Source organism: Petromyzon marinus, chromosome 9 (assembly GCF_048934315.1).
Source record: "Petromyzon marinus isolate PM22_M1 ecotype Great Lakes invasive population chromosome 9, UKy_Petmar_22M1.pri1.0, whole genome shotgun sequence".
Taxonomy (NCBI): Eukaryota; Metazoa; Chordata; class Hyperoartia; order Petromyzontiformes; family Petromyzontidae; genus Petromyzon; species Petromyzon marinus.
Window position 1 is genome coordinate 11,535,952 of NC_133675.1, and position 17,870 is coordinate 11,553,821.

A 17,870-nucleotide genomic window follows, 5' to 3' on the forward strand; every position below is an offset into this window, starting at 1 on the left:
ATCCCTAATCTCTGCCATTACATACAATGAAACAAGGTAAAAAAATAAAAAAAACAGAACAATGTAATACAATACACTGAGACATTGTTAAAAATGAATAAAAAGTCCATCCCATGTGTTAGTGAACTTTTAAAATATTTTAGGCAGGAAATGGTTTTCAAATTTTTCTGGGGGAAACCCCCAGACCCCCTAGAAGATTTGTCCCCCCCCAATGTTGACTCAATGCCTACGGCCTTGCCTCTTGCTGAAAAAAATCGAGCAACGTTGCAGCACAGAAACACGATTTGTAAATGATCGATTAAAAATATTTACACTGAATGACAATTTATCTGTCCAAGGGCAGAATATCTATGGCTGAAGGTCCCTCCATCATAACCAAACCCACCCTCTCACCACGTAACACGGGTTCTTGAGCATTTGAGTTGCTTTCCCATTTCCTTCAACACTCACCAGACGCAGTTTAACGTATAATCATCAGTGTCACACGCTTAAAGTGAAGGCTCAACACATTTTACAATATCTGTGCCCTGAAAGGAAAACAATACGTAGTGTTCGGTTTATTTTGATTTATTAAACGGATGTTCCCGTTTAGCCAGTTGCCCGTTGTGCGTTCGAGCAGCAGCAGCAGCAACAAAACAAAAAAACGTCAATATGGCAGAGAATGCGATTAGCCACCGATGGCTACGAACGGTGCGAAAGAAGTTCAACATACATAGCACAACGATGAATGGCGCAGAATGGGCCCTATTGTGTACGTGTATTTGTTTTGCCCATTGTGCCTGTGCATCTCTGCCAACGGAACATCGGCATCGCAATTATTTTCGTTGAAGCTTCGAGTGGAATTGTTGTGTACAACGTCCCTAATTCTAGATTTGAAGCTTTCGTGACTGCGAGGATTCATACTCTTTGTTTTTTTTTCGGTAAAGTCACGTAGGTCAAATAAATGAAAACTAAATTAAATCACGACGTTTCGGAGGCAACACAAGCTTCCGTCTTCAGGTGGAAGACGGAAGCTTGTGTTGGGGGGGGAAGCTTGTGTTGCCTCCGAAACGTCGTGATTTAATTTAGTTTTATTTTATTTTACCTACGTGACTTTACCGAAAAAACCAAAGAGCACAACGTCCCTATTGGACAATGTTGCGTACTACATACAATGCAGAAGGGCGCCGAGTGTCGTGTTATCCCAATTGCTTTGAACCTCTTTGCCGATAGCGATTTGTGTACGGTACTACTTCGTGGTTTTACCGCAATGAAAAGGATCACGTGATTTCCAGACCTCAATCATCAAGATAGTGTTAACCGGCGATTAGGAAAACACGTATGGCCCTGTAAGTGTATACATTGTACTTAATGAAACGCTTTACGAGGCTCTATCTACTGCTTGATGGTGCTGTGTCAACTTTGTTCCCAGTCAGATCTGATTGGTTTTGGGAAGAAATACCAGTTACGTTTTTCCATTAAAATATATTCCATTAACCTTTGGGTTTGTAATACTGGAGCACATGCGAGCCTGGATAATGCTTGGATTGGTGACCACGATGCACAATACTGTACAGTCATAAGCTGATGTGCAGCTATGTTGAAGGCACCAGAGGCCTGGGCAACAACATCCATTGTTGTAATGTACTATGCTCTCACGTCTATGCTTCTTGCCTTTAACCCGCACTGACCAGCGCGGTAAGGTTATGGTAAAATAATCCCAAAAACTCGCATGGGCAGTGGTTTGACGAAAGGGCTGGACATGTACAATGCATCACAAACAGCAGCCTTTGGTGCCAATGCAAAATAATTTGAAGGTATTGGAAATGTAATGATTCCCAAACGCGTGGTCTCTTGCTGCAGTTCTGATCCTATATTTTGTAACCACTTAAAAAGCAAAACATTGCAAGGTTATTCGTGACAAAATGAACAACACTGCCTCTTACTTTTACCGAGTTATGTTAAGCAACGTTAACATACCACCTGGTTACAACATACGTGGCTCTGCACACCCATCGCACCACACGCACCACTTCATACGACTTCAAAACGGTTGCACACAGACGCTCTTAACCACTTCTCCAAACAAAAATGAGAAGTTAAATATTTATAAATACCCAAATCATTCCACAGCAATTGTTTACATGTGATAGTTATCAGAGAAGAGTAGATGTATGTATCATTGCATCAGCCAATGAATAATTTTAGTTTGTATTGTCCACAATACTTGTAAGTTAGAAGTTAAGTTTCCGAGTCAAGCCAATTGAGCTATACACAGCTCTTTTTCAAGGGTGACTGTCCCCTCCCCCGGCAAAGGGCAGCAGCATAGCGTTACAAATGACCAATTACACGTACTTTTCAAAAATAAAGAATTATTTTCGACTTACGAACTTTCAGAGATACGGACCTGTCCGTATGTCCAGTTGCCTGTTCGAACAGAGTCATACGCTAAACTGTCGTGCAATAGATGGCGGAGGTGGCAACTACACCTGCAAAACATGAAGAACCCGTGGCGTCTACATCTACAGGAGATTATACAACTTAAAAAAAAACATTCCCCGTGTTTAGTGCCATACAACGGGTTTGCAATCAACAGGAGTCAAGTTGAGCTTACGAACAAATCGACTTATGAATAGACCTCTGGAACCTAACTCTTTGTAAATAGAGGAGTCCCTGTATTACCATAAAACAATTAAGCACATTCACATTTGAAAATGTGTGATGTCAATTGGGTCTGTCTAAAAGAGTACTTTACATAGATGGCAAAATGGAAATACCAATAGAAGACGCCAGGTGGTTTCAAAATCTTTGGAGCAGCTACACTTTTAAACCATTGCGAGGACTTTTGTAACTGCTGCCGTGCAAGGCTCCCCGCTCTGTGGACATCTGTGAAAGGGCTCCCACTCTGTGCTCCTGGACATCTGAAAAAGAGGTTTATAGCTCATCGGATTCCTCCAGTATAAATATTTCGTTTATATCCCGCGCACATTGAAATCGGATTGCAGCCCGAACTCCATGGGTGAGGGCTGTAGGCGGCAGGGAGAGCAACGAGGCCCAGGACAGGAGGGGGTGCGGGACAGCGTGACGAGGGGATCACCCCTCCCCATTACCACGTACAAACTAAAAGCCAATCACAACAGTAGGTCCAAGGTCAAGATTGAGGTGAAGGGTGCCGGAAAGATCTTCAGACGTGGACATTCACAGCTTTGTGTAGAAGCACTCATTCGATCAGAGGAAACTCACGAACCAATGGAGCGGTTCACATATTGCTGGAAGGATTTTAAAATCTGACAAGGCTCTTCTGTCTGCAAATGTTATATTAGTTTTACCACAGGATGGGCAGGAGGCATGAGGATAGAAAGCATTGGAGAAGAGTTGCCAAAGTTTGGGGTATTGTGTCAGAAGAGGTTAGCATTTTTATCACTCAATTGGAATTACACATAGCAATCATCAACCAAATACTGGCAGCCTAATGTCTGATTGCAGGCCAGGTGCCGAGTCACATCGTGCCCACAGGGACGAGCTGCCAATGTTTGAGACCCAGATGAGCTGTAAAGCGCTCCAAGAAACTATTCATCATTATTATTAAATGTTTTCCGGGACAAAACCAAATGACATGTGCTATTAAGGGCCGTTGCCCAAAATGTCACCTTTTTTATATATATACAGTAAAACCTTGGATTGCGAGCGTGTTTGTAATCCAAAGCACTCGTATATCAAAGCGAATTTCCCCATAAGAAATAATGGAAACTCAGATGATTCGTTCCACAACCCAAAAATATTAATATATTTTTTTTTAATACAAAATACCTTAAATTTTGATTTAAAGCTTTCGTGACTGCAGTAATTCATATTCTTAGCTCTTTCGGTAAAGTCACGTTATTGTTTCCCTTTAACGTGACTTTACCGAAAGAGCTAAGAATACAAAATACCTTTTTATATTTGTATCATTTAAATTTAATAAAAAGTATTCAAATGTATTAATTAAATGTAATCGTGGCTGGTGTGAAGGAGACGAGAGAGAGGAGGGGCCATTGTTGCAGTACAGTTACTAAAGAACACTCACTACACTTGGGACACAATAAAAAATGCTTTACGCACACACACGTGGTCACAACACTATACTGTAGTAAACAGCATACAGGTGGTCACAACACTATAGTACTGTAGTAAACAGTATACACGTGGTCACAACACTATAGTACTGTAGTAAACAGTATACACGTGGTCACAACACTATAGTACTATAGTAAACAGTATACACGTGGTCACAACACAATAAGTACTGTAGTAAACAGTATACACGTGGTCACAACACTATAGTACTATAGTAAACAGTATACACGTGGTCACAACACTATAAGTACTGTAGTAAACAGTATACACGTGGTCACAACACTATAGTACTATAGTAAACAGTATACGCTCGCACGGATGTTGACTATTCGAGTGAGGCACGCCGACTGAGACCGAGCACGGGAGACGATTACCCACAATCCCGCAGCGAGAGAAGAACCATCGGCTCAGTTGTGATGACGTGACGCTCGGCAGACAAAGTGTATACTGTACTACTCATTGCAAGACCTCGCTCGTTTATAAAGTAAAAATGTATTTAAAAATTTTGCTCGTACTGCAAAACACTCGCAGGCCAAGTTACTCGCAATCCAAGGTTTTACTGTATATTCCTTTTTAGGCAGTGATATGATCACATATACAATACAGTGTATTGTTTTATAAATCTGCCTCCCAAATATAAAAGCAGCACACACACATCTTTCCTGCCTTAATTACGACTCAGGAAATTCGGAAATCAAGTACACATTTATTACGTAATTTCTGTAACAGCACACAAAATTTACACCTGCCAAAATCACAGATGAAAAGGAGAATGTAATATGCTACAATTTCTCACATTTATCTCCGGCTACCAGTGTTCCACACTTCCCCCTCCTTAATAGCTTTGAATAGCCACCCGGGACTCTAGGATGGCGGCTAGAGTTTGTGGCACGGCGTTGTCGGGACTTAATTTGCGCTTACACTCAACAGACTGGCCCAAATGCAATCCATCCACTTATATTCACACCAGTCAACATCTTCTCCAGCTGTGACCTCAAACACATATTGGCCATTATAAAGTCGCATAAACAAATGCACATTTTTGCAAGCAATTCATATTTTTCTGAGCAGGGCTGACAAAAAAAGCCCTCAGTTGGTCCAGTATATAGGTGGTGCGCGAGTATGAATTAGTCGACAATATTTAAATGCAACCACTTTTTAACAAAATCGGAGGCAAACCGGTCCAGCCTGGTCAGATTTGGTGGACGCATCTCTCCCCGTGGGGGGTGTTCAATTGGACGTGTGGTGGGCGAGTCGGGCGGCGAGCTCCACCAGAGTGCGTGTGGGACGCCCCGCCATGCCCTTGCTCAGGTACGGCACCTCGTCCTTGTTGTCCATCACACCGGCGATGTCCAGGTGGGCCCAGTGCTTGGCCGTCACGAACTCCCGCAGGAAGGCAGCGGCCGTGCAAGCGCCACCGGCCCTATGCTCGCGCAAACACCCACGATAGCAGCACCTTGTATGTGTACGCGAGGATCGAGTACAAACCAGGCATATCGGCGATTCACCCTAAACAAGTGTTTAAATGAAATGTCATGATTCTGAGAAGCGATTCGATTGAATAATCTACCTTTTGTCTGGTTTGTTCTGCCTCACTGTCTTTCTCTTTTGTTCCTCTTCTTTGTACGGTCACGTTCTGTCTTGTTTGTATTGTCTCAATGTTTTTGTCTGGTATCATCTGCCTCCTTTGTTCTAATATCCTAATGGAATATAAGCATGCAATTGGCCTATCATCATGAATAATAAATCAATGATCTATAACTCTTTGGGTCTTTCGGTAAAGTCACATAGATAGAAAAATAATACATTAATAAAAATCACGACGTTTCGATCGCAACACAAGCAATCGTCTTCAGGTGAAAAAATACAGCAGGCGGACTGCTGAGGCAGGAAGAAATATAGAGGCAGGAAGAAATATAGAGCATGCACACACACACACGCACTGCCTCAGCAGTCCACCTGCTGTATTTTTTCACTTCAAGGCGATTGGTTGTGTTGTGATCAAAACGTCGTGATTTTTTTTATTAATTTGTTATTTTCTATCTACGTGACTTTACCGAAAGACCCAAAGAGTATGAATTCCTGCAGTCACGAAATATTTAAGTCAAGAATCAATGATCTTTTATAAACACAATTCGATTCGTGTATTGCAAGCACAATAATTAATTTTAATCATGAAAAGATGCACCCTTTTATCAACGTAACTTGTCTGTGGACAAAATATGCACTCATTGTGTGTTCTAATCCCATCCCTTCATGACAATTCTGCAGAGGTAAACTGAAAACCATTCGAGAAGGCTGCATTTCTTGCTGTGGAGTTGACAGTCATTCTATGCACTGACCACTACTATCGGATAGTTATATTTTACCTCTTATTCATGACTGACACAAGGAACGTGCTACATGAAGCAGTCATTTTATCCAAGATACTCCCTGAATCAAGGGAGCAGTCCACGCACATTTCCGGGGGGATTGAAAAATCTGACAGGGTCCTGGCGTCCGCAATTTACACATTAGGTTTACGCAGATGGAATGCTCTGCCTGGCTTCAAAGGCGCTCTGCCAACACGTGAATCAGCTCTTAGGTCCAAGCCCCATGCTTTTCTCAAGCAAGCAAGTGCAATGTTCAGTGACATTGCTTAATTACACAATGGAATTGAAAAAAAAAAGTTGATGCAATATTACTTGTATGTATGTTGAACTTCTTTCGCACCGTACGTAGCCAACTGTGCTGTGATTGGAGGTACTTCATATAGATGTCAATGCACTGAAGACCTTATCTTAGAATGACACACGATAAAAAAAAAATTACCTTTACAGATCTACCAGTATCAACTCAATCTGCAAATGCTGCAGTACCGGTTGCGGAGCAGGCGTCCACACTCCATGAAACACACGAGGGGCACATGCATGCACGCACGCACGCACGCGTGTGCGAGCTCTCACCGGCTGTACTTGCCGACATTGTTGATGTCGGCGAGTTGCGAATCGGCGATTTGTTTGGTGTAGTGCTGGAAAAGAGGCATCCTCCACACGCGGTCCCCCGTCTGCACACTCGCCTGCCAAAGCATTTACACAAGACACGCAGGCAGCAGGTGGTGAGAGGCGTCAATGGCTATTGCCAGGATACGTCTCCAATGAAGATAGCATTATGAAAAATCAGAGGGTATGATGTGGCTATCGGTTCAAATATACTTGCCAAACACCATCATATATAGTAGGCCGATTCATTCGATTCACCCCCATCATGATTCGATGGATTCATGGTCATAATTCAAGAATAGGAGTCATGTGAACCGTTTACATCAATTATACAAATCTAAAATAATGGTTTCACAAAGAAGATTTGATGCATGTACTGGCAGCGTAAATAGTACATTTGCTACAGAAACAGCTGGATCATTACATGCCTACTATTCAAAGAACTGTCGCAAATCAGGGCTTCGATTTGATTCAAGAATTAATTATATTTCGTCTCATTTTTATCATTATATTGGTATTATGTCTCATTTGTTCAGTTTTGCTTTCTCCAAAAAACCTTAAGAATCAATATTAGTCAATGGATATACATATTGTTATAACCATACTATTTAGTATTTATAGCGGATGTGGAATTATGAACCTGTCTTTCAGTAGATGAGCCAGTAACCTTACTATACTGAAATATTTTGAAAGAAAGTTCAGCGGACAAATTGCGTTAATAGATAATTCATCCTCAGTGTTAGACAGGTGATTGGAGCAAGAGTAATATCTCATCTTCTTTGGTTCTTTCAGTAAAGTCACGAAATAACCAAAGAAGATGAATCCTTGCAGTCACGAAAACTTTAAATAGTAATATCTCACTTTAGAAGTCAATCAGTGGCACTTTAAAAAAATAAATTAAGCCTCTAGCCTTTGAATACAGATGCACGTGGGGTTTGCGAGGAATTCCATGGAAGGGTAGGCAACTTAGAAAACATTAATATATTGTAACAAGAAAGCATTGCAGATGGAATTTAGAGGAGATGGTTGCAATAGATGGGATACGTGTGCAGCAGGGTGGAAGAGGCCAGGTAAGCGAGAGAGGAATCAGAGTGGCACCCCGAGATCGGTGACCAAGAGGAAGTCCTAAAACCACATGGTGGGGGCATAGTGCAAGCAAGCACAAACTTTGGGAGGTCACGCGTTGACTCTGGAAGCTATAGGAGCTAGCAGAAGCCATGGGGAGGTGTGCTCGCGTCAGTGGCATTTCCCCTGCACACACCCCTTGACCCATCTTTGCTTGTATTTACTCATGAAGAGCTGGATCCTTACCTCCATCAAGTGTGCCCACAGCCAGTCCGAGTTGGTGAAGACACCGGTTGCTGCAGAACCTAACGCAACGCTCATTGCTCCTGCACAGAGAACAAAGTCGCACGCCACCACCATCATTAACCACCGAGTAGTGGTGGTGATGTCACTAAAGTGTTTGTGCCAAGCTAGGCGCACTTTGTGTCCATATGCCTACTTGCATACAAAATGTAATACAATATAATTCGTTCTTAAATAACTCTGTTCAAGTAGAGCATCCCAGAGAATGTGAAAGCAAAAAGACAACTGAAAAAGCAATTGGTCAAGAAATCCGGCAAAACAAAACTGAAACAAATACTTTTTTAGTAATTTTCAATGTACTATTGAACAATCTCAATCCAGCCTTAAAGTTTAGTTACTAATCAAACAAATAATAAACTATTTAATAAAATAAAAAGGATGCGTTGTCCCAACCCCCAGCATTTCCCTGAATAAAAATAAATATTTATTTTATCTACAATGGCTTAAATTTTCTGTTGCAAAACATTAACAGTCAGCTCCACTAACTCCTGACTAATTTCTAAACTAATGACCCGAACAATCAGCAGTTCAGCAACACTGCCCGACTGCCAAATATACAAGACTAAATTGGAAAAAACACTAATCAAACCCGTCTCTGTGGCCACCGACGTTCATGAGGTGTGGTTGACCAGGCATGAGTGGCGAGCTGTGTACCGGTAAGTGTGGCCGCATCCAGCACCGCCCGTGGCTGGAACGTATCCGCGTAGCACAGCGCGTCCGCCAATATCAAACGTCCCTCTGCATCCGTGTTGTCAACCTGCAATTTAAAAAAAAATGAAAAGCGAATGCACCGTGTTCAACACTATCAATCAATTGCTAATATTGAATAAGCAGCCAACCTGTTGAAACTCTGCACAACAGAAGACTCTAAGTTAAAGCTCCCACCTGAATGGTCTTGCCATTTTTCGCCACAACAACATCTCCGGGTTTCGTGGCCTTTCCACTTGGCATGTTCTCACACAGCGGCACCAAACCTGCCAAACAATTAACCCAATCAATCAACCCTTGGGTACAGCAGAAAGAAACGCCACCCACAATGGTGCACGAAAGAATTGAGCATCGTAAGGATGAATGAAACAGTTTATTTTCTGTTTGCAGCAACATTTGTAAGTTGCGCTAAAGATAAACAGTGCAAGTCAAGCAACATTGTTCTCAAAACAATGTCTGTGTGGCTCCTTTAAAAAGGCATCTATGAGTGAAAAAAATTCATATTTCTGTGAAACTTTCTAATTTATTAAAACTCAAAATTTTTAATGTGGTGTTGTTGCTGCACACGCAACACATGCATTGATTGGCTGGCTTGGGTCACATGGTCCTTCTGACAACCTGGTTCAATATGGCTGAATATGCATATAGGGCATGAAGATTTTAAAATAATACTGGACCAATATTTGTGAATGTATATAGCACACGAGATAACACATTTCTTACATTTTCATATTATTGCCTTATTTACTTCTATAAAATGCCTGGTAATTTTTTTTTGTAAGCCAACCCAGTGGCTTTTCTTGCCTAGATTCCCTGCCTGGTGCCCTAGGCTGAGCTGCCCAGGCAAGGGGTGAGGGCAGGGGTCAGGCCTCTCACATATACTTGAACAACAATCATAGACATCAGCCGTTATTTAATTTAACGGCTTGGTAACACAAAACTCTGTTGCCAAAACCAAGAAACAAAGACGAATAGTTTAACAAGACATGGCCCAATAATTTAAGAATGCAACAAAGTAATGTGCAGAAAAGTTGCAGCATTTAACCTTGGCTTTAGAGCAAAGCATAATGGATGGTTACGTGTAGCTGAGGGTGAGGTTAATACCTATTATGTGAATTGGCAGTTGCAGTTTGGCAGCTGTGGCAATGGCTGAGCAAACGGTCGCCGCACCACCCATGTCTGCCCTCATGGCATCCATGCCGGAGGAAGGCTTCAGTGAGATGCCACCACTGTCGTCAAGTTACAGACAAAAGAAATAAGCATCACTGTCAAGTATTATTCCTGCCACCTTTAAGTAAAGCAATTACTGCATCAAGCCAAACACTTTATACCAATACATGTTGCAGTTGAAGGACAAAGACCAACACAATTTTTACAATCTGTTTTGATATTTAAAATGAATTCATGTTAATCCAGCGTTTTAGACTCCTCTGTTTTGACGTTTTACCCTGTGAAACAATGTGTTGTATAAATAAGTCAATGAAGGTGCACTTTTAGTCTCTTTACGCAGAATTGCATCATATAAATTGATCCCTGCTTATAAATCAACCAATTATATTTTCACACTTACACCTTGACTGTAAGACCCAGCAAACACGGGGAAATGTCATTCCATACAAACATTTCCTCGTGCATTTTGCAATCCAGAAAACGCAAGCACAGCAGAATTGGGTTCTACTGAGAGAATCATTTTCAAAAAATATTGATGGCTTTGGCCAATCAGGAGAGACTCCGACCACGGGTCATAAATAATGTGACGATGCTCTCTCATCTTAACAAAGTTTCCTGACAATGTTTACAATAACATTTTTTTTAAGGAATATGTTTCTGGAAACACGCTTCCACCGCGTTTGCCAGGATTTGGCCAACCTGTCAAACGTGACGCCCTTGCCCACGTATACAACGGGTGATGGCGCACCACCACCCGCGGAGGCCCCGTGGTAGTGCAGCTCAAGGAACAGGGGCGGCTCCTCGGAGCCCCGCGTTACGCTCAGGAAGGCGCCCATCTGCTGCTCCTCGATCCACGCGCGTGGCCTCGCGTGCACCTCCACGGTACTTAGGGAGGACAGCTGCTCCTGGATGGCGCGCCCGAAGATGGCGGGTGTCATGTGGTTGGCCGGAGCTTCCATAAGCCGACGGGCTAAGTTCTGCCCCTCCGCGTACACCACTCCTGTGGCCCACGCCGCTGCTCCCTCACTGCTCATGGCAGAACGGGTGCATGTGGCAATCAGTATGGTTCAGGTAATAATCATTGCATCAGTATAGGAGCAGAGTAGTTGCTTCACTTGAGTTCAGCTCCTTCATGTTATTATTACAGAAAACACTCCCACGTAGACTCGTGGTAACTGAAATGCCTAAAATATGCATGAATATAATGAATTCCTAAATTATATATTTATTTGTAACTCTTTATTCCTATAGTGGTTGAACGTACAAAAAATAGTGAGCCAATTGGACATTCATCGCTATGCCGAATAAATGTTACGTCCGTCTGTATATCCGTCCGATGAAGGTTCAAATTTTGGTTAAAAAAATACAAAATCCCTAAAACCAATCACTATGAAACTTACCACAAAGCTTACCAAAAACACCGTCCAAATCTGTATTTTGTTGGGGCAAGAATGACTAACATATTTTGTACGAGGCATTAAAAATAAATTATGCCGAAACATGAGCAAGCAGGCGTTATAGAAGGCACGTGCGTCGGGTGTACAAGCACGCGCACTCACCGTCCGTGCAGCTTGGCAGCGACGCGCGTTTTCTTCTTCTTCTTGAACTCGTCGTATTGAAAGAGAGCGAGCACGGAGCCTTCAGCGGCAGCCTGCGCATCTCCACACGGGTCCACCTCCACCTCCGCGACCTCGAGCTCCTGCAGCTGCCGGCACCCAGCTGCACCCGCATTCAAGTGCATCGGTACGCGGGGAATCAACACAAACGGTGTTTCGATTTAATTCGAGTGGCTCAGAGACCAAGCTGTGAGGTGAATTAAATAATTACATAATTTACAGCCTATTGTCAATTCACTCCTGGATGAAGGCCTCCCCCCCCCCCCCATGCTGTGATGGTCACGGAGGTTGCCGTGACCATATTTTAACATGCTGGTGAGTGTAGATTGGTGAAGGGGGGCTCATGGGACAAATTCAGATATCACTCGCCATTGATATTATCCAGAGCTGCAAATTGAACTCGCCCGGTTTACAGTGCAGCGATGACCACTGTGAAAGACATGTTGCTTGAAATGGGGCGACAACCGACGGCCCCAATTAGTGATGTAACGTGGTAATAAAAAAAAGTTGCGAACATCAAGTTATAGATACGCAATTACCCAGAGCTTTTTTTTGTTAGATTGCGAAAAATATAAATGTGTCATTAAACCCGCTGCCACCGAACACAGCCAATTAGTAAGGTTTGTCACAAAAACAAAACATGCCAATTCCTTACTAGTACAGCACACCGGTATGTTGGAGAGTAAATCCACAACATTTACTCAAATTGGCATGTTGTGTTTACGTGACAAACCTTACTAATTGGCTGTGTCGGGTGGTGGCGGGTTTAACGACACTTTTATATTTACGCGATCTAACCCAAAAAAAAACCTACTATGGATATTGGTCACGAAAGCCTACGTGTTATACGCGAGTACCTTCCGCGTAACTTTGCTTTGCACATCTACAAATATTTGACGGCCACGAACCGGTTTCTTAGCCGTGACACCTACCTGCCGCAGCTGCACGAATGGCTTCCTTCTGCTCATCCCACTGTTCCAACTTGTTTATCGGGGCAGATTTTTTTCCAAGTCCAACAATGACGACGCTGGAGAACTATCATGGCACAAAACAGTAGACGGCGACGCGTTCAGCAAGAACACAGCACACACTTTGCAGCTGTGTCTTCTCATCTCAAATGTTGTATGTCTAGAACAGCTAATATATTTTACTCTAAATGTACAAGCGTGAATGTGTAAGGCAGATATAAGAATACAAACATATATTGTTAAACAGAGTTTTTCGAATACAATATCTATCCAAAATGTTACCTCATGCAGACCATGGAATATTCTGCTTTTGCCTTTCTTCAGAGCAGGTCCAGACCTTCAGAACGAAGCAAGGATTTTTTTTTATATATAAATCATGGTAGTGGAAGTAAGCGCATTAGAATTATTGTTTTGTTAATTAATTGAAAGATATATGTCATTCTGTCCACAGCTCAGCTGAGAAAACATCACACTGTAGTGCTATCGATTTATTTTGCGTTGTCAAGCTAAGAATGCGTTCACTCCTCTATGCCCCACGGGTAGCCATCACATGTGCACAGCCATAGTGTTGAGACACAGCGCCACAGGTGCCACCGAATCTGGCTCACGACTTAGAAATCCTACCACTCGAAAAGCTCCACTCAATTACAGAGTGTTAACAAACAAGACAGGGTCTGGAGATTAGCGCACTCGGTCATTTGCAGACCTTTATTTTCCACAAAGTGAAGGCAGGCATTGAACCGCCAAAATCTGCCGAGTATACATGGTACTGTATATTGTACAGCTCGACGTGAAAATCCACTGCTGGATGAGCGCCTCCGTAGCGGGGATCATTGCCGTGGGTACATAGAACGATAATGATCAATAATAAAAGGTGTCTTTGGTTAGATCACGTAAATATAAAGTGTCGTTCACCCACCACCATCTAAGCCTACATGTTAAACAATAACACTAACACATTTAAATTTTGATTTAAAGCTTTTGTGACTGCAGGGATTCATATTCTTGTTTTTTTCGGTAAAGTCACGTAGAAGGGAAACAATAAAATAATAAAAATATAAAACAATAAAATTCTCACGCCGCTTCCGCTGCAACACAAGCAATCATCATCAGGTGTGAAAACCACAGCAAGAACTTTTGAAAAAAGTGGCGGTTATTTTTAACGTTAGCACCACGGAGAGCGATTTGGCAGTTATTCAGATGGACGAGTCCATCTATGTTCGGAAAAGAGGAGGGGGGAGACCAAAATAATGGATGCGGTCTGAAAGCCACCGTAAGCGTGAACAATCAATTAATACCCGAAATGGTTGATCAAATCCTTCCAATGATTGCTAAGTCAGAATCCATCTTCTCGGTTGAAATTGTCTCTGTGTTTGTATATGTGGATAGCCTCATGAACGAATCTCTCATGGTAGCCAGATGGCTTGCAAAGAACCTCTGTCTTGGAGAAGTCAATGTCATGTGAGCCTACTGAATTATAAGTGATCTGCCACGGCCGAGGTGTTGGTCCTACCGTGCTTTAGGTCTGCTTTGTGTTCACGAATGCGGTCCGAGGCATGGCGTTTGGTTTCTCCAATGTAACTACTACCACAGAGGCAACTTGGTTTGTAGACGCCAGGGTACTGTATGTCCGGAATCACATCTTTTACAGACGGAACCAGATCACGGATTTTATGTAATGTGTTGAATCGGACCTGGATCTTGTGTTTATTCAAGATTTTGGAGATCGTTTTTGTAATCCCCGCAATGCTGGGTAAAGTGATGGTTTTGAAAGGCTCCTCAAAATGGTCCTTCTTCATGGTTGGAGTCATAGCTTTGCGGATTGTGTAGTCCGAGTAACCATTAGCCTTTAGAGCTTGGTGTACTAATAATAGTGGTTTTCCCTTTTTTCTGGCAACACAACTGAAACCTTTTTACAAGGATCATGTCTACATTAACCACAATACCTGCAGTCACAATGTCCTTGAAACTATTGGTCCACACCAAGGGACGGCTTTCTTTTGAGCCTCGACCTAATTGGTACTCGACCAGATGACGCCAGTTTCAAGGACAATGCATGTATTACCATAGTATGTTGTTTGCATTTTGACTGCAGGTATTGTGGTTAATGTAGACATGAATCCTTGTAAAAAGGATTCAGTTTTGTTGCCAGAAAAAAAGGGGAAAAACCCTATTACTACATTTTGGTACTGGCAAAGGAGGTCTAATGATGAAGCTTGGTGTATGTGCTTGAGTTCACTGGCTATGTGTTATTGCTGTGGTTTTCACACCTGATGATGATTGCTTGTGTTACAGTCGAAACGTCGTGAGAATTTTATTGTTTTATATTTTTATTATTTTATTGTTTCCCTTCTACGTGACTTTACCGAAAGAACCAAGAATACTAACATATTTGTTTTGCTCCTGGGTAGTAAGTGTTATTTCCTAATTGTTTATGCCTCAAAAGTACAGAAAATGGATATTATTCTCCACAAACTTTGCATATGTGACCAGGACAGTGATATTTTGAAACGTACCTATTTTCAATGAGAAAACAGGCGAATTTGTCTTTTCGTTCACATAAAGCCAGGCATAAGCAATTACGAAATAACACAACCCAGAAACACATTACATAGATTAATGTGTTTCTGCACTGCCCTCTGCTGCTCGCTAAAGGGCTATACCCAGGGCTGTTCCATCCATTCTCAAACCATAAAACGGATAAAGAGGACTTCTTCCTACGCCGCGTTGTTGCCGAGGGGGTTTTGAGAGTGAACTTCACCACATTTCTCGGTACAGGTTTGGTGAAGGTGGCGGTGGAGAGGCCACGAACCGGTTCTTAGCCGTGGCCAGGAATCAAAATTCGCGTCGCCGGGTTCGTAGCGCAGCGCGCCAGGCACCGCAGCAGTTTGTGTGCGAGAAACAAATCAGCCTCTCTCTCTCTTCCACCCCTAGCCCTGAATCCCAGCAACGGTATCATAAAAGTGCAAAACGGTAACGATCCCCCGCCGTGTGGCCTGTAACAGGCTGCTGCTGCTGGGGCTAGTGCCGTTAGCGAGCAGCACCTATGATGAAGTGAAGGCCGGAACGGCACACGGGATGGGGGTGACCAGCAAACCACGTCTGACCGACCGCCTTCGTCTTCCCCAGTGGCGATGAACACACATCACACCCAGGTAATCATTTGAGGCCGAGTGGACCTAGGGGAGAGCCCGATAAACCCGGTTCTGATAATCGTCGCTGGTGTTGGTCGTGAGCGGGCAATCGAACTGGGGACGACCGCAACACCACCGCGGCCCCCCCCATCACCTGTGGATGAGCTGGGTCAGTCCACCCGGCACGCGGCTGCTGAAGGCTTCTCCAGCCGGGGTGAACAGGGAGAGGGGGGGCCCCGCTGCCTCGCCTTCCCCCGCCTCGTACACGCCCAGCACCAGACCCTTGCGCTGTCAACGGCACGACGGAGGCAGGGGTTGGAAAGCGAAAACTCACCTGATCAAGACGAAACCGTGAAAGTATTGCGGTTTTAATAACCCTCTCATGCTTGAATTACCTGAAGCAAAACATCTTTAGTGGGGGGTAGAATGCAACGTCACGAGTTAAAGGACACTGTCCGATGTACGCTTAAAATCTTGCCCCGAGTTCCACCATAATTGTCGGATTTACTCCCCGAGAACCACCCCCCTCCACCCCCCATCTCCACCCAGTGCCGTCCGTGACCTTCCCGTATCTCATTCCCCTGGGAGAACTCTCTCCGGGGGGGGGGGGGCGGTCGTGCAGGGTGCTGCACGCTTTCACTTTGACCGAGTCTAATAACGCCCCAACAACAACAACAAAAAGAACGCACGCCTCCTCACTTCACCTTGCCGCTGTCGTTCGTCGCCTCCGCCGCGGACGCCGCGCTCAGCTTCCTCTGCACGCAGCCACCCAGCAGGCGACGGTGCCCGAGCGCCCTCAGCTGCGGCAACAGCAGCAGCATGGCCTGGACGGTGGGGGGGGGGAACACGTGGAGTGACGACCCCGGCTATCTCCGCGACCACGTGGGTTACCGCACGCACCGACGTCACCACGCGCGGGTCGACGTCACTACGCGCGCGCCGACGTCACCACGCTCGCGCGTGACAATAACCACGCGCGGGCCGACGTCACTACGCGCGGGCCGACGTCACTACGCGCGGGCCGACGTCACTACGCGCGGGCCGACGTCACCGCGCGCGTGACAGTACCACGCGCGGGGCCGACGTCACCGCTCGCGCGTGACAGTAACCACGCGCGCGCCGACGTCACCACGCACGTCGGATAATACAGGGACTCCTCTACGTTCGAACGAGTTCGGTTCCAGAGGTCCGGTCGTGCGTCGATTTGTTCTTAACGTGGTGTACGGCGTGTACACTGAACACGGGGAATGGCTTTAATCGTTGTATAATCTCCTGTAGACGTAGATGGCACTGGTTGACATGTGGCAGCCCAAGCTACACAATACACGTCCTAACCACGCTCTTGTGGTTGTTGTTGTTTGACTTGCATCCCACTGGCATTTTTTGCACACAGCGTTGGTGTACGGTGCTTTTTTCAGGAATATTTAGCTGTTTTTTCCATGGATTTTCTGTTTGCACAGTCACACACAGTCACTTTAAGATGTTTTTCTTGTTCGTGTTTTTTGTTTGTTGTAGTTGCACACGATTCAAGAGCCGAATGGCTCACAGGGCTATACCAAAATAAATAAACTGAAACTGAAACATATTCTGCAGATGTAGCTACCACTGGTTCTTCACGTTCTGCAGATGTCGATGCCACTGGTTCTTCACGTTCTGTATTGACGTAGATGCCACTGGTTCTTCATGTTCTGCAGATGTAGATGCCACTGGTTCTTCAAGTTCTGTAGATGTAGCTGCCACTGGTTCACGTTCTGCAGATGTAGATGCCACTGGTTCTTCACGTTCTGCAGATGTAGATGCCACTGGTTCTTCATGTTCTGCAGATGTAGA

At 44.1% G+C, this 17,870-nt stretch overlaps 1 protein-coding gene across 1 annotated transcript; it reads right to left on the bottom strand.

Annotated features, from left to right (window-relative positions):
• Window positions 1-4,789: 4,789 nt before the first annotated feature.
• Window positions 4,790-16,969, bottom strand: LAP3 (leucine aminopeptidase 3). Its single transcript, XM_032950480.2, has 12 exons — window positions 16,745-16,969; window positions 16,195-16,328; window positions 13,189-13,243; window positions 12,871-12,973; window positions 11,882-12,041; window positions 11,022-11,348; window positions 10,257-10,381; window positions 9,330-9,418; window positions 9,099-9,201; window positions 8,388-8,467; window positions 7,041-7,153; window positions 4,790-5,518 (listed from the first exon to the last, which is right to left on the bottom strand). The coding sequence occupies exons 1-12, from the start codon at window positions 16,859-16,861 to the stop codon at window positions 5,326-5,328; spliced, it is 1,599 nt and encodes a 532-aa protein (XP_032806371.1). The 5' UTR covers window positions 16,862-16,969; the 3' UTR covers window positions 4,790-5,325.
• Between the last annotated feature and the right edge of the window lie 901 nt (window positions 16,970-17,870).

Bases quoted from the DNA above. Each gene is read 5' to 3' on its own strand.
- LAP3 (XM_032950480.2), bottom strand. From the start codon at position 16,861: ATGCTGCTGCTGTTGCCGCAGCTGAGGGCGCTCGGGCACCGTCGCCTG. The intron at 10,382-11,021 runs GTTGGCCAAATC...ACTTGACGACAG, and splicing joins AAGGGCGTCACGTTTGACAG to TGGTGGCATCTCACTGAAGC. The intron at 5,519-7,040 runs GTGAGAGCTCGC...GCGCGAGCATAG, and splicing joins AATGTCGGCAAGTACAGCCG to GGCCGGTGGCGCTTGCACGG.